At 47.6% G+C, this 25,011-nt stretch overlaps 4 protein-coding genes across 5 annotated transcripts in view; 1 reads left to right on the forward strand and 3 right to left on the reverse strand.

Annotated features, from left to right (window-relative positions):
- Positions 1 to 25,011, forward strand: part of NF1 (neurofibromin 1) — a 91,760-nt gene that overhangs the window by 47,550 nt on the left and 19,199 nt on the right. For both annotated transcript variants that reach the window (XM_054166373.1, XM_054166374.1), the window contains 9 exons: positions 17,770 to 18,202; positions 18,421 to 18,761; positions 19,906 to 20,108; positions 21,094 to 21,287; positions 21,763 to 21,903; positions 22,100 to 22,379; positions 23,520 to 23,734; positions 24,312 to 24,373; positions 24,493 to 24,607. In XM_054166373.1, the coding sequence (XP_054022348.1) occupies positions 17,770 to 18,202; positions 18,421 to 18,761; positions 19,906 to 20,108; positions 21,094 to 21,287; positions 21,763 to 21,903; positions 22,100 to 22,379; positions 23,520 to 23,734; positions 24,312 to 24,373; positions 24,493 to 24,607 (1,984 nt within the window). The remainder of the gene's footprint in view (positions 1 to 17,769; positions 18,203 to 18,420; positions 18,762 to 19,905; positions 20,109 to 21,093; positions 21,288 to 21,762; positions 21,904 to 22,099; positions 22,380 to 23,519; positions 23,735 to 24,311; positions 24,374 to 24,492; positions 24,608 to 25,011) is intronic.
- Positions 3,747 to 7,218, reverse strand: OMG (oligodendrocyte myelin glycoprotein). Its single transcript, XM_009902961.2, has 2 exons — positions 6,918 to 7,218; positions 3,747 to 6,171 (listed from the first exon to the last, which is right to left on the reverse strand). Exon 2 carries the CDS (start codon positions 6,163 to 6,165, stop codon positions 4,846 to 4,848), a length of 1,320 nt encoding a protein of 439 aa, XP_009901263.1. The 5' UTR covers positions 6,166 to 6,171; positions 6,918 to 7,218; the 3' UTR covers positions 3,747 to 4,845.
- EVI2B (ecotropic viral integration site 2B) lies at positions 8,532 to 9,934 on the reverse strand. The gene has a single exon (XM_054166372.1). It carries the CDS (start codon positions 9,904 to 9,906, stop codon positions 9,049 to 9,051), a length of 858 nt encoding a protein of 285 aa, XP_054022347.1. The 5' UTR covers positions 9,907 to 9,934; the 3' UTR covers positions 8,532 to 9,048.
- On the reverse strand, positions 14,020 to 14,864 carry EVI2A (ecotropic viral integration site 2A). The gene has a single exon (XM_009902950.2). It carries the CDS (start codon positions 14,862 to 14,864, stop codon positions 14,100 to 14,102), a length of 765 nt encoding a protein of 254 aa, XP_009901252.2. The 3' UTR covers positions 14,020 to 14,099.

Consider the following 25,011-nt stretch of genomic DNA (forward strand, 5'->3'; position numbering starts at 1 on the left):
CCAGTGCTGGTTGGTTTGTCTCCTCCTGGTGCTTCTGTGGCCGATGTGTGATGCCGGTGGGCTGGCTGCTGCACCTGTGGGTGCTTGCCTGGGGTACCCTTGCTGCTGCTGTGCTGGTCTGTGGCATGGTATGGAGTGGTTGTGGTTCCTGGGGAGCTCTTGCTTGAGCTGCTTGTTGGGGTGAGGCTGTGCAGGGAGCTGATGGTGGTGCCAGCACTGCTGTCCAGGTCCTTGCTGGCAGTGCTGCTGCTGCTGCTTGTGTTGCCAGTGTCAGTGATGGTGGCAGAAAGTGTTGTCGTGGTCTGAAAGATGTCATCAGTGGTGAGCCTTCTGCAGGCCCTTTGAGTTCATGTAACAAGGTGAAAACCAGCAGAGGAAGCTGCTGCTTCTTCAGTCTGAATTCAACCATTTAAACAGCCCATGCATGCTTGCAGACAAGGCATTCTTCAACCTTACCCATTCCTGGAGCACATCACACCCAGCAGCCACATCAGGGGCTTTCAGTTAGTGAAAATCTGAGGTCCTGTGTTGTGTTCAGAGCCCTTCTGCAGTAGCTGTGCTGCTGCCCCCAGAAAAGGCTGATTGTCAAAATCCAGGAATAAAAATGGATGTTTGGAAACTCATTTTTTTTCTCCCAGTTGTTGTTTGTTCACTGCTGTAATGGGGCAGGCTTGACAGTTTGTCAGCCTGCTGCAGATGAGAAGGATCAGCTGGAGGAATTTCCTCTGCCTGCTCCCACCTGCACTTCCCTTCCTCCCCTCAGCTCCATCAAAGTTGTCTCAGAAACTCTTCTCATGCAAGTGCAAAGTAGCTCCCTTTAGGGTGAAAAAAGAACAGTAGAAGGTGCACTTTGAGGACTACCTCAGCTTTGTAAGACATCCTGCTCCCCCCTCCCCCCATTTTTCTTGAGCTCTGTTGAATCTACAGCACCAGAAGTGTTAACATCTAATGTATTATAATATACTGAAGTGCTGTGGTGTGCTGGTATGGTTAATCTTCATAGGAGTGAGCCTGGTTAAATGAAAGATCTTCTCATTTTCACCCTTTCTGGATGTTCTCACATCTCTGACTAACAAGGATGTGGCTGAGTGATGCTGCTGTGGGCTGTTTGTCTTGTGGTTCTGAGCCAGGTGTTGTGTTTTAAGGTGTGAAATGTGGGAAGGCTCTTTGGGTTGGAGCTGCCATGGTGTTTGAGGGCTTGGGCAGGCTGGGCTTGGGGTTTTTTCCTTTTGGTTTAGGGTTTGTTTGGGGGTTTTTGGTAGTTTGAGATCTTGTTGCTAGGGCATTGTTGAGTCATGGTGCTGATCTCTCTGGATCAGTTCATATCCTTCTTGTGCTGTGAAATTTAATTCCTTCTGTCATTTTTCTTCACACTTTGTTTCCTGGGCAACAGCCTGACTTCTGAAGCCAGTGCTCCTCTGGTTTTAGTCCTTACACTGTTACTAAAATGATCAATAAATCAATAAATCCTGATCCTAAAGTAGTGCCATTAAGATTTAGAGCTCATCCCCAACTAATGAAAAGGAATAGAAGCCTCTGAGTGATTGCTCCAGCCTGCTGCCCTCCCTACTGCAGCTGCAGCCTTTCAGAAGCAAGCCTGTTGCTGGGAGGTGTGCTGGGAATGTTTGGGGTATTTGGAATATTGATCTGAAATGCTAAATGGTTATTTTTTTGGGGGGGGAAATCCTAATTCCTCTGAGGCTAGCTGGGTTTCTTTTGGTGGTGGGCTGAATGACCAGCAGGGTTAAATCAACACGCAGCGGCACGCTCCTGTTCCCATCCCTGCCTATCAGTTTGAGTTCAGTCTGACTGCAGCTGTTGCCAAGCAACAAGTGCCAGACTCCCACATTTGCCTGCCTACTCCCTGCTCTCTTATCAACTCATTTGTATTCCAGAAAAATACAAGGAAACCTCAATTTCAGGCTGCTTTAGTGAAAGCACTCTGACTAAGAAGCCCTCTGGCTTGCCCCTTCTGCAGGCAGGGTTTGGATGGAGAGAGCTCTGGAGCTTGGGAGAGTCATTTGTCTTCTGTAGCCCTCTGCAGGTGTTTTCTATCCCAGCTTCCCAATCTTCTCCATGTATTTAGAAGACCCCACAACCCCATTTCCACCCCCAGGCTTTCATCAGCAGCAATCTGGCCCAAAGTTCTGGAAAGCAGTTGCAGAGTTTCTGTCCCCTGGGCAGTCTGACCGGGGCTGAAACGTTTTTGGAGCCTTTAAGGTGGATTTGTTTGGTTTGTTCATACAGTGAAATTTGCCAGTCTGTGTTGAATTGTGTAGCAAAGACAGGTGTTAGTATTTCATGTGATTTCCTCAAGGCAAGGCAGTTTAGTCACGGCAGCTCACTTTGTGATGTCTGTCCTACCTTGCAAGCTAAGCTACTTTAAGCTGTGTGGGATGAACCCACATGAATGAGCTCAGTCTAGGAAACACCTAGTAATGAACGTGGGGAGTAGCTTGGGACTGGGGTAGAGTCAGTCAGTGCTTAGCAAGTACATTACCTATCCAAAGAGGGCAGCAGGCAGGGACAGGTTTTTAATACTGATCCTTGTTAGTGGGGTTTCTGAGTTTGTGTCACATTATTTCACCTGGGGAGAGGAGCTGGAACTGTGCAAGGGGGCAGAGAGTGCTGGCAGCCACTTTGGGTGATGAAGCACTTCTGCTGGCCACTGAAGGCACTATGCATGTACTGCTTATGGTGTCTAAACTTTGGCTTGGATAACTGGTTCTTGTCTACCTGAAATGTATAGGATGTCAGTCCTGGATCTGGGGGATTGATTTGAGTTTTCTGTGCTGTTACACATCATTATTTGGAGAGGGAGGCAGAGGTACCTTTTCCAGATTGCACTGGGTTGGAAGGGACCTTCAAAGGTCATTTTGTCCAACTCCATTGCAGTGAGCAGGGACAGCTCCAACTAGATCAGGCTGCCCAGGGCCACATTGAGCCTGTGCCTGGGAGTCTGCAGGTTCTAAAGGGTAGTCTCTATGTTAGTATTAACAGCTTATTAATGAACAATGTTAGGGACAGACCATTAGCAAAAGAATATGATTTGATTTAACCATAATTCCCCCACCATCAGATACAAAGGCTGAGCCAAATGTCTGCTGGAAATGGGTTTGTATAATAAAATCTTACCTGTTCAGTGATGCTGCTGTGCTTGGTTGAAAGGAAGCACTGCCACTAGTTGAGTTCAATACAAACAGAACTTTATTGGTACTTAAATGCCAATGAAACAACTGTACAAATTCCTTGTGCAACATTTACTGTTAGAAATTAAAACACATTCCTGGTCATAGAAATACTGTTCACATTTGGGAGGTTGTGATTTCTCTGATACCAGTGGTTGTAAATGGTCTGCAGCCCTCATTGACACCTAGGAGAAATAGGCAGAGAGGACTCCAGGCTCAGCAGTGAGGTTTTCTGGGTTTTGCAGCACCTTCATGCTACAATAACTGGAAATTAAATGGCCTGAAATGGATGGAAAACGTTGTCTAAAGGTTTGTACTACTAAGTGGCTAATACTTTTTCTTCTCAGTGAACTTGTTCTTCAGTTTTCATTTCATGCTGTTTGCAAAACTTCATCTGTAGCATATCAGGAACCTCTGCCACGTAACTAATGTGCCTAGCGTGGCCAGGACCATGCGTGCAACTACTGCTACTTGCTGGTGGTGCAGGTGGCAAGGGAGAACAGCATTCATGCTCATCCTCAGAAAGCAAGGGCTTGGCCATGTTCAATGCCATGGACTGGTTATTTTTTAAGCCAGGAGATTTAAGGGTTGTTCCAGTGACAGCTTGGCAACTAACTGCTGGCTCGATTGGTGACGTACCTGCGGGGGCAGACCAGCCCCTGTTTCATTTTGCTGATCAAACCCCGGCAGTTTGATACATCCTGGCTGATCTGAGAGAGTCTTCTAAGCATCCACTCTCAGCACTGCAGCTTTTTGGATGCCACTTAGAATAAAGTTGAGGAGTTCCATGTCGTTTATTTGTGTAGGTGGCTCCTTGTTGCTGGAGGGTGTCATGGCATTGAACATCTTGTGGGTTTTCCTCTACTTTTATCTTTTTCCTTTAAGTATGGAGAGTGAGAAATAACTTGCCTGCAGTCTAAGTCAAGGCAGAGCACAAAGAGATTATCAGCCCCCTACCACTTTTTCCCCATGCTGACGTTTTGGACCACGTTGCCTTCTCAGTTCCACCCCCACCCCCCCTCGTAGTAGACATTCTGCCATTGTCATAGTGAATTCCTACATTCAAAACTCTTGCTCTTCATATTGAAAATATCCTAAGAGATATGAAGCAGACATAGCTACACATGCTGAGGGATAACTTCTGGTTAGTGCAGCAGCTAGGTTTAGTTCCTTTATGGTTTGTTTTTTTCCCCCCTTCCTTTTGCACATCATCACAACTTCCAAAGGATCTGTGCTGCTATATTACAAGGATTGCTCACTGGCAAGTCAAGCAGGACAATGCAGATATGATACAGGCCTTCTATTTATTTCTATTTTTGCTTTGTTTTTTCCAGTAGTTTAATGACAAAACTCATACAGAAGATCAGTACTGAAAGTTGAGAATGGTTTATTCTGTGCAAGTGAAATTAAAAATCGAAATACAAAAGAAGCACAATTGGTAAAAACAAAACCATAGGTTAGATTGACTCCATTAAGACATAGTAAAATAAGTAGCAGCTTAGTCTTGAGACATTAGTGTGCACTTCTGTAAGTGAAGAATTGTTATTTTCTTCAGCTCAGAGTCAGAACTTGGAATTTCTTGATTCAATTTCAGCTCTCTCAACTCCAGCTCCCTGTCACAGCAACCAGGTGGATCGTTTGCACAGGCTGCGGGCCCTTAGCCAGCAAGCACTGCCACTGCATTAAGCATCACAAGAGACACCAAACAGAGCTGACAGCCACTGGCTGTGGAGGGCACACGAGTGTTCAGGGCATTGGTGGTGGATTCCTCTTTCCTTAAGGTAGCAGTTGTGCTTTGAGGCGTTCTGGAGTAGTTTGCTGGCATTCCACTGGTGATACTCAAAGTCATAGGAGTTGTGGATGGTCCTGTGGAGCGAGTCAGGCTCGAGTTGACCTCAGTTGGGTCTCTGATGTAGATTGTGTGTGTGGCAGCTGCTTCTTGAGAGCTCACCTGCCTGGTGGGCAGGGCTTCTGGGTAGAGGAGCAGCGGCCGGTCTGTGCTCGTGAACACTACGGTTTGGCTTAAGGTCACCAAGGGAGTCACCTCCTTGGCTTTGAATTGTTTGTGCATTTTTGTCATTTGGGTTGGTTCAGTGGCCACTGGAGGAGTAGCTTGGTCTGCTGCCTTCATTCCTTTAATCATGAGGCTGGAGTCTGTCAGGGTGGGAGCAGCTGCAGTTGGGGTGGCACTCGTCCAGAGCACAGCCTGCTCGGCGCAGGGAGCCCCCACGACACTGGCAGCCGTCGCCTGCACCCAGCGCAGCAGGTAGAGGATGTTCTGTGTGTCGCTGCAGGACCAGGGGTTGTTGTACAGCGTCACCACTTGCAGCTGAAGCAGCTGGTCAAAGGCTTTGTCGGGAATGTAGGTGAACTTGTTGTTGTGCAGGTAGAGGCTTGTGAGGTGCTGTAGTCTCAGCAGCGTTCCTGGAAGGATCTGGGACAAGAAGTTGTTGGACAGATCCACGGTCTCGATGTTGTAGGGCATGTTGGTCGGAACTGTCCAAAGCTTGTTACTGCTGAGATTGAGGAACTTGAGACTGCTCAGGGTGTTGTTGATCAGGACAGCTCTTTCCACCATGTTCCTGGAAACATCCAGCACTCTAAGATTCCACTGGTAAGCTGTGTCAAGTTTCTGGAGAACTTTAATGTTGTTGTTCGTGGCATATAATTCCCATAAGGACTTGGGCAGGTGAGCAGGGACATTCTTGAGCCAGTTATTTGAAATATCAAGGGTCCTCAAATTGGTGAACCTGGTTAGCTGATGATCCAGATCTACAAACTGGTTAAAGGACAGATTTAAATAGGTGATGTTGTCTTGAAGTCCATGTGGCAGCACAGTTAAGTTCCTGCCCGAGCAGTCCACATTCCTGTCGTTTCCTGAGCATGTACAGTTAGAGGGACAGACACCCAAAACAGTGGGCATGAAAAACAGAAGGAGCAGCAGACAGGTAGATGGATTCAATATCTGGTATTCCATTGCTGCCTGAAAACAAATATACCAAAAGGAGAGCCTTTAAATCCATGTCAGCTACTTTGTGGCTTTCTAAAGGGTTGTCTTTGCAGAGAGCACTTGCAGGAGAAATTAAGTAAAAAAAAAATCTCAATAAAGCCCTTTGTGGCATGGTCCTTTTTAGAATTGTTCAAGAGAGACTTTACAAAGCATCCCTTCATAGACTGTCATGTTGTCTGGCAGAATGAGACTTGTTTTTTCCTCTCCCTTTCCCCCTCAAGCTCAAATGAGGGCTTTCTTCCGAAAATGCAAGTCCCTTCCAAACGTTATACAATGTCTGCTTCTTGTGTTTAGTGATTTCAAGCATAGATTATGTTTGGAATAATGTGTTCTTTTAGACAGGATGAAAAAAATGGCTGTCAACTGGATCTGCTTTACAAATCTCTGCAGTAATGGAGCAGTTCCCCCCCAGCAGATGCATGCTGTTTGCTTAAGTAGAATTGGTTAAAAATACAGCTGAAATGCTGAGGAATTTAGTCTGAAACCCAGCTTCCACCTCCATGCTAACATGCACAGCGTTAGTATTTCCCCTTATTATAATCACATTCCCAGAGCTGGCAGCACATGTTTGAAAAGCTGAATTCCTGTTAGGAAGAAATCTCTGCCACTGCAGCAAATTTCTGCTGCAAGCATCTGTCATCAACTGATCATTTGCTCTGCTTTCCCTTTCGAATTCCCTGGGTAGGGTTCGTGGCTAAAAACAAAAGCCCCGAACTTACCGGAGTCTCCCCTGCAGTCTCAGCACATCATCATCTCGGAACGATTGCAGCTTAGAGGTCGTCTCCTTCTGGAGAGTAGCTACAGTTGCTGTCTGGGGGCTGTGCTTGCCTCTTCAGCTGCATCGTATTGCTGCGAGCTGGGGCTCTGCAACCACCTGATCTGCACTACACTGGAGGACTGCAGAGCTGTCGCTGGTGCTGACTCAAATCTTACTGCCAAGCCAGCCTGTTCCCCTGAACAGTTGGGCTTTCTGATTTGAAATCAGTTCACTTCTTCCATAGCTGTGCTCTCTGCTGGGTGAATTCCTCCCAGCACAAAGGGCAGGCTTGCTGTCAGAGCTAGCACCAACCAGCATCTCTGCAGGGCTCGTTCAGCTTCAGCTGGGATTCCATTTCAGTGTCTCTCTTTCAGAAGTCAGGTGAAGTTTGTGTTCATTATTTACCTTCTGTTTAAGCTCTCCTGCTGCCAGAGTGGTTCATGGTAATTGAGGGTTCCTCTCTTAAGGTTTCTTAAGCTATGCTGCCAGAATATATCTGCATCCTTTTAAAGTGTTCAGTTTGCTACCCCTCAGTCCAGGCTCTCGCTGTGCTGTCAGGTGTAGCATAGCTCAGGCTTTGCATTTTGCAGACTTCCACAGGAAATGTTCATCTGGAGCTCTGCAGACAGCATGGTGAGAGTGGCTGTGCTTTGCAGTGCTGTCATTTGTAACATGGAACAAACCTGAAGAATAAGATCTTGCCAGAATTGGAACTCTCTTTAGGCACACGCAGCTTACAGAAACAGGAATAAAAATGCCTACCTGTGTTGTTTCTCTGTGCCCACTGCATGCACAGCAGCTCAGAACTGCATCTGCAGGACCTAGGACTCGAGGTTTTAGTGACAATTTAAAGGTTTTGAAGTTTCTTGTTGGGATGTGTGCACACATGTGCCCTGGGCATCCACAAATCTATTCCTTCTCCAGGCAAACTCAAAGCCATGGAAAGGTAGCTCCAGCATCTGGCATCTTGCTTCTGTAAATCCAAGCAGTTTTCCTCTGAGCCCACCCTCCTGCTTCCTGGCTTACCAGGATGTGTGGGTTCAGACAGGACAGTGAGCTTCAGAGTGTGCTCAGGGCCCAGGAAGGAACGTGCCAGACCCTTGGACACCTTGAGTTGAAGGCATCTGGGCAGCCATGCAACATGATGTTTGTTTTTAGTTTGTGTGGATGGGATTGAGTGCCTCCTGCAAAGCCTGCTTCAGAGAAGGAAATCAGTGAGTGAGCACCACTGACTCTGCTCCCCATGTGCTTTAGTGTTCTACAGCCTGTTTCTGTTTTACCCATAAGCCCCCAAAGTATGGAGGTAAAAGAAGGTCATTTTGTTCTTGCAGTGTTTGAAGCCATTTCAGCCTTTGAGTGGCCACTCTATGAGCTGTTCACTTGCACTGTTCTCTGCTTGGTGTGAAGTGGCTGGAGGCCTCACCCCAGTAAACTCTTTGGCAAGATTTGCCCTAAAGGAAGTCTTGCTGCTGCTAAAGAACAGCTGCTGGCTGTTAGGAGATAGCTGTGAGCCATTGCTGCTGGGATCCTAGCCCCTCTCATATGCAGCAAATAGACTTTTGGATGCAAGGTAGAATGTTTGTGTGGGGGCATCTAGACTCCATGTGGGATCCCAAGCTTCATACCTCAGCAAATACTCAGCTGTGCTTTAAGTGACCAAAACACCTTTGAATTGGAAAGCTTTATTGCCATTAACTTGAATTCATTGCATTCTCTTACACAGCTTAGTAGGACAAACAGTTCTGAGAAGCCCCAGGCAACTCTGGAGCTGCTGCTTCTTGCCAGCTCCATGTCTGTGTGTTCCACCCCTGGATATGCTGGCACCCCAAGGGGTGCATTCCCTGCTCTCTGCAGTCCCCTGGATCTGGAGTCCCTGGTTGCAGCTGGGTGGGGGGCACACTGTGGGTTGTGTTTTGCAGTGGCAGAAGCAGGTTGTTCCCTTTTGTGACAGCTGAAGTTAAGAAACACTGGGGAAATGCCCACACTGTGGTCTCACTGTTCTTGCTTGTGTCAGCTTCTCCTTTTTCCAGTTGTTTGAAGAATACTTCCTTTGAGAAAAAAAGTGAAGTGTGCTGGCAGTCAACATTGGCAGCTTACAGGAGGGCTTCAGGCCGGGGCAGTGGTTCCTGAATCTCCTGAACCTGCAGCTGGGGTGGGGGAGGCAATTCTTCCTCTGCTTCCCAGCGAGGTTCCTGGTGCTTGCTGAGCTCAGAGCTGTGAACCTCAGTGGATTCCCTGAGCCAGTCAGGTGGAGGTGGCAGCTCTGGAGGTCCAACTAAAGCGTCTGGTGCAGGACAGGAGTCTGGTGCAGTGCTTGCTGCCTCTGAGGTGGGAGCTGGAGGTGGATCTGTGCTGGGAGCAGGGGAACTGGCTGCAGGGCAGCCTTCAGCTGGTGGGGGCAGCTGGCTGCTTGCATTGCTGGTGGGGCAGGGGGCTGCTTTCTCTGATGCAGTGGGATCCCCTTGGAAGTTTGTGTCCTGCTTCAGTCTCCAAGGCAGCAAAAATAAAACTGATGACCGTTTGGTGGCCTGCTCAGAGTCCATGAAGCTGTCCGGTGTGTCTCCATCTGCAAAGGGAGAGCGGCCTGCCCAGTTGGCATCAACCGGAGCTGGCCTCTTGCGGCATTTCCACAGCAGGATGATAACAACAGCCACCAGCATGCTGACCAGGATGATGCCAATCAGCAGTGCTGCTATCCAGCTCCCATCACTGGCTTCTGCCTCTGCCTCGGGGAGCTGGGCTGCTGTGGTCACAGCCAGAGCTCGCTGAGGTTTGTGCGAGCTGGGTCCAGTTGCTAGCAGTTGATGGAGAGCAGCTTTGTCTTGCCCTGGACTCCCCGTGCTGGAGCACACATCTCTCCTGTTCAGGGAAGCATTTGGAGGTGTTGCTGCAGAAAGGGATTTCCAGATTTCTCCAAGGAAGAGAAGCAGTATTGCTTGGTTGCTGGCCATTTCTTTTCCTGCAGCCTCTTTAGATGTGTCCTCTCCTAGAGCAGGAATGAAGCAGAACATAGGAAGCTGAAAGCTGCTTTGTTGTGTGGTTAACACTTTCCTGAGAGCAGACAATTTCATGTTAATAGGGTAGCAGGGAAAAACCACCTCAGACCCAGGGCTTAGAATTTCATGCTTGTTGCCATTTGCATAACCAGCAGGTTTGCTGCTGACTTTCCAGCCAACAAGCAGATTTTTAACTATTGATCATTCTTTGAAGAGAATCTTTGGATTATTTTTTGCCTTTTTTTTCATCTTCTCAGCAAAAGGCATCAGCAGAGGAGTCTTAACAGGGCTTTAACAGAGCAACATCTATCAGGGATTTGAATGCTTGTGGCTTGGGACAAAACACAGCAGTGCTGACAAACAGGATTGTCATGAGCAGAGAAAATCACCTTGTTTGGAGGACTGTGAGCTGAGACCAAAGGAAAAAGCTCTTAAAGTTTTATTTCCTCCTCTTGCCTCTCTTCTGCAGTTCAAAGTAGAGCATAATGATTTTTAGCACGTGTCCAAGAACTGATGCCATGGCGGAACAGCATTCAGCTGGCTTAGAAATGCCACTCTGTGCCGAGGAGGCTGTGCTAATGTTGAGATGCTGGCATGCAGCAGATCCCTTTTTCTTCCTCTGCTGTTTAGAGTTCAGCTTTCTGAGTCTCCATAGGACATGCATGATCTAAAATACACCCCCTGCTCTGTAAGTTTCTGCCTGCAGTTACTTTCATGCAGTTTGAGCTAATTTCTGAGTTAGTGTAATGCTGGTGCTGGGAAGCTCTCTCTGGGGAGGTAATCTGCAGGAATCTTTGGTTTTACAGACATGCAAAACTTCGTTTCAGAGGCAGCAGTGTAAACACACATGGGCAATAAACCAGTGCTCCTCCAGAATGGTGGGATCTAAGCTCTACCAGGTTCAGAACAGGCAAAAAGGACCAAGTTCCTGTTGATTCTGCTCCCATCTTTTCAAAACACAGTCAGCTAATGCTGCCTGTAGAGCTCGGATCCCAGTAGCAGCATCAACCAACACGTGCTGGAAACCCCAGGAGGTTTAAGATCAGACATTCAACAAGAGCCACTCCCTGAAGTCAGGGACGTGCCCAGAGCTCTACACAATGCAGTTCCAAAGCAAATAATACAAACATGAAGCCTTTCCATCCTGCAGTTGGCTCTTACCTGCACATTGATCTTCTCTCAAGCAGGCATCCCCTTAGGTTGTGTCGGCAGCCCGAGGCGGGCGCGGCGGGCGCCGAGAGCAGCCTAAAATGGCTCATTTCATGTCGAAGCAGGTTGCTGCAGCTAGGGAGGAAGTTTGCCAACACTAGCTGCAGGAAGTGTCAAGAGTGAGGAGATTACTAAGAGCCTTGTCTCTGAGTCTGCATGCTTCAGGAGCAGACCTTTCAGCTCTTTTGTTTCTGCAAAGCTCACATTTCTGTGCCTGTTCTGTGGCGAATCCTCAGTGCCTCTTTGCCTGGCTCTGTGGAGCAGAGTTACTTCTGGGTGAGTCAGGAATTAGGCAAGTTTGGCTGGGATTGGAATCTTCCTGGTTTAATTTCAGTGGTGGGTTTGGTGCACTGCTGTGGTTATTAGTGGAGAAGCAGCCCTGGGCTGGTTGCAGTGAGTCATGGAAGGCTCTCTGGTCACAGGATCCTGACTTGCTTATGCATCTCCACTTGTGAGCTGCGTTAAAAGGCAGATAACGACAGGCTTCACCCTTCTGCCCCCTGCTCCCTGGTTTATTTTTGTGTCTGGATGGCTTTGGTGCCTGCTGCCATCATTAGTGCAGGGCTGTGCTCTCTGAGCAGCTGTTTTCCACTCTCTGTCTTTGTCCATGCCACTTAGTATAACCCAAGCTACTTTCTTTTGTCCCCTTGAGCATTTTTGCCTAGAAGTGCTGCCTGAAAAAAGAAACCTGCACAAATATGTCCCCATGGCATTTTGCAAGTGTTCTGCCAGTGCCAAGTAGTTACTGCCAAACCCTTCTGCAGCTTCATCTCCTCCTGCTTTTCCTGTGGTGCCTCTCTTCTGACTTGCACGAGTTCTCTCTTCAGACTCCCTGCTCCTGCGGCAAACCCAAATCCTGCCCCTGTTAGAGCTCACAGCCTCTTGTCTGGTTCCTTCATCTCCTCCCCATTCTCTTCAGCCCTTACAGTCTCCACCTGGGATGTTGATTCTTCCCTCCCTTGCCTGTTTTTTTTCATGAGAGCTGCCTGTGTTGCTGGGTGCAGGTTGGCTACCCCACAGATCCATCCTCCTGCTTTAGTTCCATTATATTCCCAGCTGTGAGCAGTTTTACACCAGGTTAGTTTCTCACCTTTGCTATAGTCCAGCCTCTGCTGTTGCCTCCTGAGCTCATGGTCATTTGGGGGAAGGAGAAAGCAACTGGCCCTGCCTGTTAGCTCTAGAGGCGAAGGGTCAGTCCACAGACTATGTGGGTGTTTATTCAGCCACACCAGAGGGGTCACAAAGGTCCAAAAGAACAACCTCCTGTAGGATCACCCCCCGAGAAGAAAGGAGAGCCAGGGTGGTAGGTGACTCTTCTGGAAGGAGCAGAGGGTCTGACATGCCTCTGCTCTGCTCTCGTGAGGTCTCACCTGGAGCACTGCATCCAGCTCTGGAGCCCTCAACACAGGAAGGATGTGGATATGATGGACTGGGTCCAGAGGAGGGCCACGAAAGTGTTCAAGGGCCTGAAGCACCTCTCCTATGGGGACAGGCTGAGGGAGCCTACGAGCAGCCTCCCAGTACCTGAAGGAGGCTACAAGAAGGCTGCAGAGAGACTGTTTCTGAATGCCTGCAGTGGCAGGACCTGGGGCAATGGTTTGAAATGAGAGAAGAGCAGATTGAGATTGGGTCTTAGGAACAAGTTCTGTACCACCATGGTGGTGGAACACTGGGACAGGTTGCCCAGGGAAGTACTTGAGGCCCCATCCCTGGAGATACTCAAGGTGAGGCTGGACAGGGCTCTGGGCAACCTGATCTAGTTGAGGATGTCCCTGCTCACTGCTTGGGAGTTGGAGTAGTCCTTCAGAGGTCCCTTCCAACCCAAACCTGTGATGGAAGATGGACTGGGGATTCATTCTTAGGCCCTCATTCATTCAAGCGGTCACAACCAGCTCTTGTGTCAGAAATGTTCTTACAGCTGCAGAGGACATTTAGAGCTTTGCCATGATGCAGCTTCAAGCACCTGAAACCGTGGTGCAAGAGATTTGCTTTAACCCAAGAAGCAGCCTATGAAGAGCTGCTCATCTTCCCTTAAAACAACAAAGCTGTGTGGCAGTGAGGCCAGGCACAGACCTCTCCCCAGAAATATGGGGGCAAAGCAGGGCTGTAGGAGAGTAAACACAATTGGTGGTGAGTTTGAATAACTCTTTGGCACATTCCCATTGGTTGTGTTAGGACAAAGGGGAGTTTGTTCCTGTGAGGCAAGGAATCACAGCCCCTCAGCAGAGAGGACCTTTAGTGACCTTCAGCAAATGTCATAGGGATATGATATTCCAAAAGGCCTTGTGTCAGATTATTGGTAATATTTTGACTGGGAGAAAGAGTATCACAGGAGCTGTTTAAAAACTGGTGCTGCTGCTTTATTGGAGATAACAAACTGAAACACTTCTGGTGCTGGACACACAATGCAAACTTTGAGTCCTGCACCAGCTCAAAACACAATAAATAACCAATCTCCATCTGGTCCAGGAGCAGTGAAGCTGGCTTCAGAAGTGCCTGATGGAAAACCCCCAAAGGGTTGACAGGGGCCAGTTCCCTGATTCAGTAATTGCATTGAAGTTGTGACCGAGTTCTGCTTTTCTTAACATAACTTGGTTATCATGGTGTAGCACCTGGAAGTGTAGTTATGAGGCTGACAGTCCTGTCCTGGTCTGTGAGCAGGCTTCTGTCCTTTTGGTTGGTCCAATTCAGCTCCTGTCACCATGGTTTCTGGGCAGAGTCCAGTCCTGACACTCTTTATAAAAGGCAATTCAAGACAGTCTTTATCCCTTCTGGATCTACAAGCTGGCACAGCATTCCCCCTATCAGAGAGGAAAGGCCCATAGATCTGAGTTCAGCTTGCCTGTGCTCAAGTTCATGGTGTTACTTGGAAGAGACATTTTTCACCTTACATTGATGACACCAAAAAGGCAAAAGAGGAGGTTTTGCCTGAAGATGAACTAAATCTCAACTACAAAATTGGTTAGAATGGGTTTGTGTGACTTTGGGGTTTTGTTTTCCTGTTCATTGCCTGTTTCTTCAGTGAGTCTCTTCTTGGTTTCATCATCAGTTTTCCTTTGGATTGCAGCCTCTCTCCCTGCTACCAGGTCTTGCATTATCAAATCAGTTCCAGCTGGCTCCTTGGACATCCTCTGCCACGTTCCTGCTGCAGTTGGCCATAAGCTGCTAGTGGCCAGGAGGTCACCGTTGCTCCTGGGCCTACGTCTTCCTTGCTGAGTCTTTTTGAGATAGGACATTTTGTTTGCCATTACAACTGTGCACAGAAGTAGGAAGGTGCAGATGAGCACAAGCACTGCTATGACAATGAAGCAAATCAGTATAAGAGGCTTATTATCTTCACAGGTGGTTTCTTTTGTCGTGGTACTCTTGGGTTTGCTGCTGTTGCTGAGTCCCTCTGTGGCAGAAGCATCACTTTTGGCAGGGGGAGATGTTGAATTTGGGGTCGTTGTAGAGGATATGGACTGCAGGCTGCTTGTCTGTGTTTTCAAACTAGTTGTTCTGCTGCTGAGATTGATGCCCAGAGGAGAATTTGTATTGGCTTCTGTTAGGTTCTGGCTTCCACTCAGGTTTTGGCTGATGGGACTCCAGGTTCCATTTCCAAGCCTGGGATAGTCGCCGTGGTTTGCACTTGTTTGAAGGCACAAAGCAAAGATGATCACGGCAGGGAAGGCAAAGCGTGGTGCCCTGTGCTTCTCTGCCTTCATCTTCCTGTGCAGTCACCTGCAAAGGCACAAATGGTGAGGTTAGTGCAGCAAGCCCTGGGGCTTGGGGCTTGACTCAGACTTCTCAGGGAATAGCTGGCAGCAGCCTTTTGGATGGCAAAAATATGTCATGACCTCATTTTAGTGGCTGTAGGAGGACGAGTTCAAGTACTTGGTACTCTGAAAGAATATAGGTTGTCTTGAACTTGTGGCAGCCTGAGGTTTTTAGAAGATGCATGAAGATTAAAAAAGAAAATAGAGCAAAGAGGGAGAGGGAAATGTTTCCTACTAACCACTCAGCGATGCCGAGGCAGACTGGAGGTGGTTCCCCCTCTTCAAAGCTGGCCATGTTACAACTAAGTTCATCACTTCTGCTTTTACACAGTGGAAAGAAAAACCCATCTTAAGTTTGCAGATTACTACTTCTTACTTTGCTGTATTCCCCTGGATGTGGGAAGTGTAGCCCTGCTTTCATCTCCAATGTTCCTCTAAGTGACAGCAGGAAACTTCTTTGAATCGTTGCTATTTCTCAGTGCAGCTGTCTGCAGTAGGAAGATCTTTGTTCTCTCATTTCTCTGCTTCATTGTACCATGGGGTATTGATCACAGATCTGCTTCTCAGGCACAGTGAATTTTGCAATGTTCCAGACAATGTTTACTTGGATCTTAGCCAAAAGTTAGCAGGCCTACCTACCAAAGAGCTTAAAGCATTCACTCCCAGCCACCAGAGGGGTGAACTGGAGGTGCTGGAGTCTTCCAGGAAAAGGAGAGGAATGATGTGCCTGGTACATAAGCAGGGAACAAACAATGGGTGCCTCCTGACCTGACAAAGGAGCAGCAGAAGGTGTTTGCATCTCTTACTTTGCAGCTCACCCATAACATAGATCAGGCTCCATTCTGAGATGAATCCCTTGCTGCTAAATTGGAACTGGAAACCATCACAGTGAGCGTTTCCAGCTCAGGTGGGATTTGATCTTTAGATGTGAAGGTTGCCTGGAGGATGCAGTGTAGCATGCTTTAAAAAGGCAAAAAAGCAAAGCCAGCAAAGCCTCTTTTTTGGGAAACAACATTTGGCATGAGATTTCTGCATGCCATGCAGGCTAGAGAGACATTTGGTGGTACAGAGATACCCCAACGTGGCATGGCCCTGGCCAGGAGCTGCAGCTCTTTCTGCCTGCACAAGTCCAGAGCTAATTGTAGCATTCTAGAGCAGATGTGCTTTCCTTGCAAACAGACAAACTGATGTTGTTGAGGGCTTCTCTCACATGCATGAGAGCAAAGGAGCTGATCATTAGAGGGCTGGGGTTGCTTTTTAGTTCAGTCCTTTGTGCCTGGGTATCGACAGGGTCTTCTGTCAGTGCACAGCAAGGGCTGCAACCCAGAGAGCAGCAGAGCTAAGCAGTGACTGTCACTGCCCAGTCTCTGGAGGCTGGTTGTGAATAACCTTTAACACCACTAAAACTCCAGTTAGATCAGCTCCCTTAGTTCAGCCAGAGATGCTATTTGTGCAGATTGTTAGAGCTACTTGAGCTTCTTCAAAAACACTTCTGTTTATCATTTTCTACAACATCTAAGAGACTTAAAAGAGGAGAAGGGAAATGTTGTACTCACCTAGCCAGGAGAGAGCCCAGAGAGAATTGGTGTTGCAGATACTTTGTCCTTTAGCAACAAAATGTCTTTGTGCATGGGTTTGCTCTTAAGATGCCAGTGCCCACTGGCATGCAGCAGGCAGACTTAGTGCTGGTATTTTGTAAGCAAATCAGTAACTGAAATCCTCTGTCGTTTACTCTAAGTGGAGGACTCAAACCACAGAGATGACACATTTCCTTTGTGTAACAGCCCTACCATGACATGTTGGACGGGGAGGAACACCAACTTGCCCAAATTAGCTCTCAGAACAACAGGAAGTAACACAGGACAGGGGGTGGAAACCATCTTTGGCAGCAGATATTCTCCTTTCATTGATTTTTATCTCCCAGGTCATCCTGTGCTCAGGTGGTTACCTCAGATGGTATCAGAAGCAGGGTCCCAGTGCACTCAAACCCACACAGTATTTATTAGCTCTGTCCCTAACCTGTTGGTTTGCTTTGAAGGAGTTGAGCCAATGCTGGGGTGAAGCAGTGGTAGGTATTTAAAAGCACTTCAGATGTTCACAAGCTGCTCTTGGGTTTGAGTTTTAATTGACTCTTCCTGATAGAATTTTGCCTGCTGTGCTAGCTCTGGAGGCTTGCTTTAGGCACTGCCCAGTCTCCCAGAATTCAGAGAATCATTAAATGAGAACAGAGAGTTCTTAAATGTTTCTCTGTTACCTCAGTGCTCTCCGGAAAGAGGGATTTTGTAGGTGAATCCTCTGTACTGCTGGGGGGACTGACCATGCTCCAGCAGGCATCAGAGGATGCTGCAGTAGATCCCTCTGAGATCCTTGGAAGAGGTTAGGGGGGATGGTTAATTAGTCTTCATGAGGACTTCATGAAATAACTGCTTTTTTTCCTACATAAAACCAGATCATTTGAATCTCTGAGCTGGTTAAGAAGTTAGTTTGAGAGACTTTTACTTTCAAACAGACTCTGAGCTCTTCTCATGTAATCCAGTTTGGATCCAGTTGTTGCCCTGGTGGATTTTATTTTCCCTTTCAGTTGAAAAAACCTCCTGTCTGTCTGGAGGCTGCTTGGCTGTGGCACTTCAAAGTGAAGCTGAGTTAAATCCCAAGTCAAGCTTCATCATACTGGGCACCAAACTTGGCTGGAGTGTGAGCCATGCTGGAAGAGATGGGAGATGCCTTTGGCTGTAGCTTCGCCTGGGCGGTGTTTTGATCGCCAGGGTTTGGTAGAGCAGCGTGTGCCCCACACTCCTCAGATGGTTATGGTCTGAAATGCCAACCCAACAACCTCTGTCTTGTTTTCTTGCAGATTCAAGACTGGTCAGATCAATGGAGATTTACTGATCTACCATGTGCTACTGACTCTGAAGCCATACTATGCAAAGCCATACGAGATCGTGGTGGACCTCACCCACGCTGGCCCCAGTAACCGCTTTAAAACAGACTTTCTTTCCAAGTGGTTTGTAGTTTTCCCAGGCTTTGCTTATGAAAATGTCTCAGCAGTTTTTATCTATAACTGTAACTCTTGGGTCAGAGAATACACCAAATACCATGAAAGGCTCTTGACAGGTTTGAAAGGCAGCAAAAGGCTTATTTTCATAGACTCTCCAGGGAAACTGGCAGAGCACATCGAACACGACCAGCAGAAACTCCCAGCAGCTACCTTGGCTTTGGAGGAAGACTTGAAAGTGTTTCACAATGCTCTCAAGCTGGCTCACAAAGACACCAAAGTGTCTATTAAAGTAAGTCCTTTGAATGCTGTTCCTGGTGAACTGTTGTGTTTCTGTAAGGGTTTGAATGTGGGTTTACTCTTCAGTTCTGCCTCGAGGAGAAATCACAGCTGCATCTTTAGGAAGGATAAAACTCCACACATTGACCTCTGTGAAATTAGAAGCATCAGACTCTTCCCTCTGTGCTGGGAACAAGAGGTGCTGAACCATTTTTCTGTCCTCTTCCCAAGGTTGGGTCGACAGCTGTGCAGGTGACATCAGCAGAACGAACCAGAGTGCTGGGGCAGACGGTGTTCCTGAACGACATCTACTACGCCTCTGAGATCGAGGAGATCTGCCTGGTTGATGAGAACCAGTTCACCTTAACCATTGCCAACCAAGGCACCCCACTCACCTTCATGCACCAGGAGTGCGAGGCCATCGTGAGGTCCATCATTCACATACGGACGCGGTGGGAGCTGTCGCAGCCAGACTCCATCCCCCAGCACACCAAAATCCGTCCCAAGGACGTCCCTGGGACGCTGCTGAACATTGCGCTGCTCAACCTGGGAAGCTCAGACCCCAGCCTGCGGTACAGACCTTCCACACTGCTGTCAGCTCAGGCCACAGTGTCAGCTCTGCTCAGGCCACAGTGTCAGCTCTGCTCAGGGCCTTCGTAGTGTTAGCAAATCTCTCTTGAACAAAACAGTTTGTCTTTCATCACAGCTCCATAAAATGGCCTTGCAGGGGATTCAGCCTGGAGAAGAGAAGGCTTTGGGGAGGCCTCACAGTAGCCTCCCAGTACCTGAAGTGGGGCTGCAGGAGAGCTGGGGAGGGACTTTTTACAAGGGTGTGCAGTGATAGGATGAGAGGGAAGGGATTGAAGCTGGAAGAGGGGAGATTTAGACTGGAGATTGGGAAGAAATTCTTTACAGTGAAGGTGGTGAGACACTGGAACAGTTTGCCCTGGGAGGCTGTGGATGCCTCCTCCCTGGAGGTGTTCAAGGCCAGGTTGGATGAGGCCTTGAGCAACCTGGGCTGGTGGGAGGTGCCCCTGCCCATGGCAGGGCACTTGGAAGTGGGTGATCTTTGAGGTCCCTTCCAACCCAGCCCATTCTCTGCTAAAGAAGGGCTTTCTGTCAGTGAGGGAAGGCATGCATGCTGTCAGGGTAACTGAAGCCCTGTAGGAAGCTTCATGTCTCTTCCTAAAGAGAAATAATTTTGCTTAGCAATGAGTTTCTAACTGAACAGCATCAGTTCTGTTCTAACTCAAGCAAGGACAGGAACATGGGATTTTCATGGTATTGAACTTCATGTTCAACAACCCAGGAGCTGCTGGACCTTGTCAGCCCCAGGCAAGGCTGGTTCAGTGGCATCCTCCTCCAGAGCCCCTGGCAATCTGTCCCAGCAGCTCAGGTGCCCATGGAAATATTCAGAATTTCCTGGAACTGAAAGCTGTTCTGGGAAGCCTGGGACAAAGTCCTGCAAGCATGCTCTTTAAGCTCATCAACATTTGTTTAAAGCAAGTGGAGGAGAAATTCTCTACAGCAAATGTCATTGTCTGTGAATCTTAACTGGTGCAGGGAAGAAGCTGAGGATTTCAGTGTAATTTCAGACTTAGCAATATTGGTTTGATTTTGAAATGTCACTGCCACTCCTGTGATGCTTTATCTGATGGATGTGTTTTCAGATGCACAAGGCAACTACTACAGCTCTCCTTGCTTGCTCTGTTCCAGGTCTGCCGCCTATAATCTCCTATGTGCCTTAACCTGTACCTTTAATCTAAAGATTGAGGGCCAGTTACTGGAAACTTCAGGTCTCTGTATTCCTGCCAACAACACTCTGTTTATTGTGTCCATCAGTAAGACTCTTGCAGCTAACGAACCACACCTCACCTTGGAGTTCTTGGAAGAGTGCATTTCTGGATTTAGCAAATCTAGTAAGTAGCAGTGGTGTTCCTTAATGCTAACCAGGGAGGGCAGAAGCTGCTGAGCTTAGTCAACTGAGCTTCCTCATCTTACTGAGTCACAAAGTGCAAATGCTTCTAGAGCTGGTTTAGCTCTTTGCAAGATTACCCTTTTATATCTGTTTCTTAATAGTCAAAGTGTGCAGTAGTCTGAAGGAAGCAGTTTTCCAGGCTGGAAGGGCAGCTGGTGGAGCAGAAGCATTGCTTTTCACATTTGGATGTGGCCTTTCCTTTCCCTGGAAGTGGATTTTTTAATGAAGAAAGGAAGGCAACTAACTGCCTTTGGAATTTGAAAGTGAAAACAAGTTTTACTTGAGGCATCTGGTTTGTTTAGAGGATGAGCTTCAGGCAGAGGTCACAGAACAAATTATTTCTTTCCTGTCAGTGTGGATGGTTTTGTGCAGAGCACTTTGGATCCATCTCTGCCAGGCTGTTGTGAATTCACCAGAAATAGAAGATATTGCAGGACAAAAACCAAAATCTGAGGTCCACAATGGTTAAGGTTGGAACTCTGGAATAGTTAGAGGGTTCCTTAGTCATATCCAAATGGATCTTGTCAGATTGATGGTGTCTGTCAGTTGTAGATCTGCCTCTGTTGCACTACTTTTGTCATCCCTTTTCTCCAGGCATAGCACAGCTCAGACTTCTCTGTTGGGAGCCGTTTAGAACGTGTTCTCCAGGTTGGAAAGAAACTATCCAAAGCAGTTCCACCTAAGACTGAATGTCCACATCTTTGTGTCATATCTCTTAGTAAGACTTCTAGATGTCAGCATCTTGCAGGCATTTCTGGGGTGTCATGCTCAGAGGTTCTCTCTGAAGCCTGTCTGGCCACACTTACTGACTCAGCTCTGATTGTTTTAGGCAATAAAAGGGCAAGGAGAGGTGCTCACACATAAATATTTACTCACAGATAGCGACTGGTGCTGACCCTGTGTTACAAGGTGACTGTTTCCTGCAGGTATTGAGCTGAAGCACCTCTGTCTGGAGTATATGACCCCCTGGCTGTCCAACCTGGTCCGGTTCTGCAAGCACAACGACGACGCAAAGCGGCAGCGGGTCACAGCTATCCTCGATAAGCTGATCACCATGACAATTAATGAGAAGCAGATGTATCCTTCCATCCAGGCAAAGATCTGGGGAAGTCTTGGACAGGTAATAACTCTGCATTAACTATTGCAGCTTATTTATAAGCAGGATGTAGAGTTTTTAACCACTTTTAATGCAGAGGGCTGAAGTGGATCTTGTCACGACCGAAGCACATGAGCTGTGGAGAGCAGTGTGCAAGTTCTGCAGCTTCCATTCAGAACTGAAATTTAAGTCTTTGCTATTAGTAGTAATATGTCATCAAACACCCCTCACCCCCCCAAAAAATGTGCAGGTACTGAGTGGGAAGAGCGAAGCAGGAGCGTTCAGAGGTGTATCAGGCACCTGGCACTGGAAGAACTCTGCTCTTGTTCTGTCTGCAGCTGGCATGGGGCTTTTTTCCAAAAGGAGAACAAATCACTCAAATTGCTGCTTCAGGTTATGGGAGTTACACATCTTCAGCTGAAAAAGGAGTGACTGCTGACTCCAGAGAAAGTGAAGTTAATCTGACTGATAACAAAGAATTATTTTTTGTCTCTAACAGATAACAGATCTGCTTGATGTAGTGCTGGACAGTTTCATCAAAACCAGTGCCACAGGGGGCTTAGGATCCATAAAAGCTGAGGTTATGGCAGACACAGCTGTAGCACTTGCTTCTGGAAATGTGAAGCTGGTTTCAAGCAAAGTGAGTCCCTTCTTTGCCTTTGTTTCCTCTAACGTAATAATCCCACCCTCCACAATAATGTGCCACTGAGATGCTTTCTGACAGCTCAGTGCAGGCAGTACTGCACAAAAGGGTTCCAGAGTAATTCCACTGTTACCTTGTGATGTTTTTAGTGAAGTTGGGAGCTGTGCAGTAAAGCAGAGTGGTTGCTTTTCAGGTGATTGGGAGGATGTGTAAAATAATCGACAAGACCTGTCTGTCTCCCACTCCCACCCTGGAGCAGCACCTGATGTGGGATGACATTGCTATACTAGCACGCTACATGCTGATGCTCTCCTTCAACAACTCTCTGGATGTGGCAGCACATCTCCCCTACCTCTTCCACGTGGTAACTTTACTGGTGGCCACTGGTCCCCTTTCTCTCAGAGCTTCCACTCACGGTCTCGTCATCAACATCATTCACTCTCTTTGCACTTGTTCGCAGCTCCACTTCAGCGGTAAGTCTTTGTTCAGCTGCTCAATTAAGCTGATTGCTTCGTAGTTTGTTTAAGAAATATTTGAGCTGTCTTTCTCTCATTAAACTGTTCTGAGAGTTTGAAGAGCCTGTGTTGTGCTTCAGCCTGCATACAAATGAGAATGAGGATGTGATCTACAGCCAAGGGGTGGGGAGTTCCAGAGTGGCAGTCTGGTGCAGAGCAGTGCATAAAGGAAACAGTTTGTATAAGGGGGTTGAGAAAAAGAGAACCACCAGCAAGTTCCTGTAATGCAGAGAAAAGAGAAATCACATTGCTGCTAAAAGTGGCTGAGGGGCACCTTTTGAATGGTTGCATAATGTGCTAACAAAAATATCAACTGCATGAGGGGATTGTGAAGCTGATAAAGCAGCTGTGTGCCTGCTGCTGGCGTTCAGCAGCCCTGAAATAATGGCTGTGGGTAAATAGGTAGCTGTCACCTGTCACCACAGAAGTGCTGCATAAAGCCAGGCTGGATTTCGTGCAGGGAAAAAATGCCAAGTTTATGTAATCTGGTCTTTTTAAGAAAGCTCATTGTGTGCCTATATATATCAGCAGTGTGTGAATGCAGACAGGGATAGAGAGAGACATAGATAGAAGGCAAAGCTTTGCTGTGACGCAGGAGGGAGCGGCCAGCTCTCCTCTCTCAACAATCAATTTGAGGTGCACCAAAAAGAACTGAAAGTTCAGGGTGGTAAAAATATTCAGTGCTAGTAGCAGGGCCATCATTTCCTTCTGATTCAAGTGGCTTTCTTCATTTGAGTGCCAGGGCCAGAAACAGAATTTGATTGCAGTTTGAGCTTAGAGTGCTGTTGGCATTCCAGAGCAGGAACTCTCCAGGTTTCCATTTTCTGAATCAGTGTGGGGAGAAGTCTCTCAGAACCATTTCTTTACCTGAGTTTCTTTCTACCTGTTTTTAGAACACATCTTCCTGGTGACTGGTGTCAGCAGCCTGTGCCACAGCCCACAGCTGTAGCATACTCAGGGAGAGGTAGCAAGGCAAAGGGTGTTGGGTGTGCAGAGTGAGTCGGGGGCTGACCGTCTGCTTTTGTACTCATGGGAGTGTTTAAGGTGTGGAGTGAATTGCAGTGCTTTAAATCTAATATGCAAATATTTATTCAACAGAGGAGACCAAGCAAGTTTTAAGGCTGAGCTTGACTGAGTTCTCTCTGCCCAAGTTTTATTTGCTGTTTGGAATCAGCAAAGTGAAGTCAGCCGCAGTCATTGCCTTCCGATCCAGCTACCGTGACAGGTCCTTCTCCCCTGGCTCCTATGAGAGGGAGACTTTTGCACTGACTTCCTTGGAAACTGTCACTGAGGCTTTGTTGGAGATCATGGAGGTATGTGGCTCCAGAGAAACTGTCCTGGAGGGGAAATGGCATTGCTTGCACTTTGTACAGACAAGCAGCGCAGTGAGAGGCTTGGACGAGATCACAGAATGGCTCGAGCTGGAAGGGACCTCAGAGATCATCTACTTTAACCTCCTCACCCTGGGCAGGGGCACCTCTCAACTAGACTTGGCTGCTCAAGGCCTCATCCTGCCAGGCCTTGAACACCCACAGAGAGGAGGAGGCATCAACAGCCTCCCTGGGCAGCCTATTTCAGAGTCTCACCACCCCTTTTAATGAAGAACCTCTTCCTCAGCGCCATCCTAACCCTGCTCTCTGGCAGCTTCAAACCCTTCCCCCTTGTCCTGTCTCTAGACATCCTTATGAAAAGTCCTTCTGCAGCCTTCCTGCAGGATCCCTGCAGCCCTTTGAGGGTCTCTTCCAACCCAGTGCAGTCTGTGACTCTCTGAGATCTGGTGACACATAGTTAGGTAGCTGACTCCTGAGAGTTAAACTGACTGCACCTTCTGAATTTTAAAGCTCCTTGTCCTCAATGTCCCACGTGCTCAAACAATCTCATTCTCCCTAGGCCTGTATGAGGGATATTCCCACGTGCAAGTGGCTGGACCAGTGGACTGAACTAGCTCAAAAGTAAGTCTCAGATCTCAGAACAGAACCCCTGCCGGCGTCACACACTGCGAGCTCTCAGCTGTTCCTTGCAGCCGGTGCTGTGTGCTTGGTTGCTCACTGGGCTGTGCTCCTCCCTGCAGGTTTGCATTCCAGTACAACCCCTCCCTGCAGCCCAGAGCCCTGGTGGTCTTTGGCTGCATAAGCAAACGAGTCTCCCATGGACAAATCAAACAGATCATCCGAATCCTCAGCAAGGTATTTGGTGCTGTCTCGTTCCCTTTGTGACTCATAAACCTGCTACTGTGGCTATTTTAAGCTTTCCCTTCCCATCAGATATAGAACTCAGCATAGATGGTTTTCTCCCAAGCATATTCTTTTATGGAAGTGATCAGAAATGCACCTTTTGGAGGCCAGCCTTTTTCACTTGCCATCAGTCTGGTGGCAGTAAATGTCAGTGCTGCTGTGACTTCCACAGACTAGCAATTGGGTTTCAATATTGAGGTTAAATTTGAGACTCTGATCCAGAAGTCAGAGTTAAAATAAATGAGATATTTTTTTTCTCTCTTCAGGCATTTAGCTGCATGCAGAGGAGTCACAACTTTCTTTTTTTGTGTGAAGGAAGTTAATAATCTAATGTGTTGTAAATAAATACAGTGAAG

This window comes from Dryobates pubescens, chromosome 13 (assembly GCF_014839835.1).
Source record: "Dryobates pubescens isolate bDryPub1 chromosome 13, bDryPub1.pri, whole genome shotgun sequence".
Taxonomy (NCBI): Eukaryota; Metazoa; Chordata; class Aves; order Piciformes; family Picidae; genus Dryobates; species Dryobates pubescens.

Bases quoted from the DNA above. Each gene is read 5' to 3' on its own strand.
- OMG (XM_009902961.2), bottom strand. From the start codon at position 6,165: ATGGAATACCAGATATTGAATCCATCTACCTGTCTGCTGCTCCTTCTG.
- EVI2B (XM_054166372.1), bottom strand. From the start codon at position 9,906: ATGGCCAGCAACCAAGCAATACTGCTTCTCTTCCTTGGAGAAATCTGG.
- EVI2A (XM_009902950.2), bottom strand. From the start codon at position 14,864: ATGAAGGCAGAGAAGCACAGGGCACCACGCTTTGCCTTCCCTGCCGTG.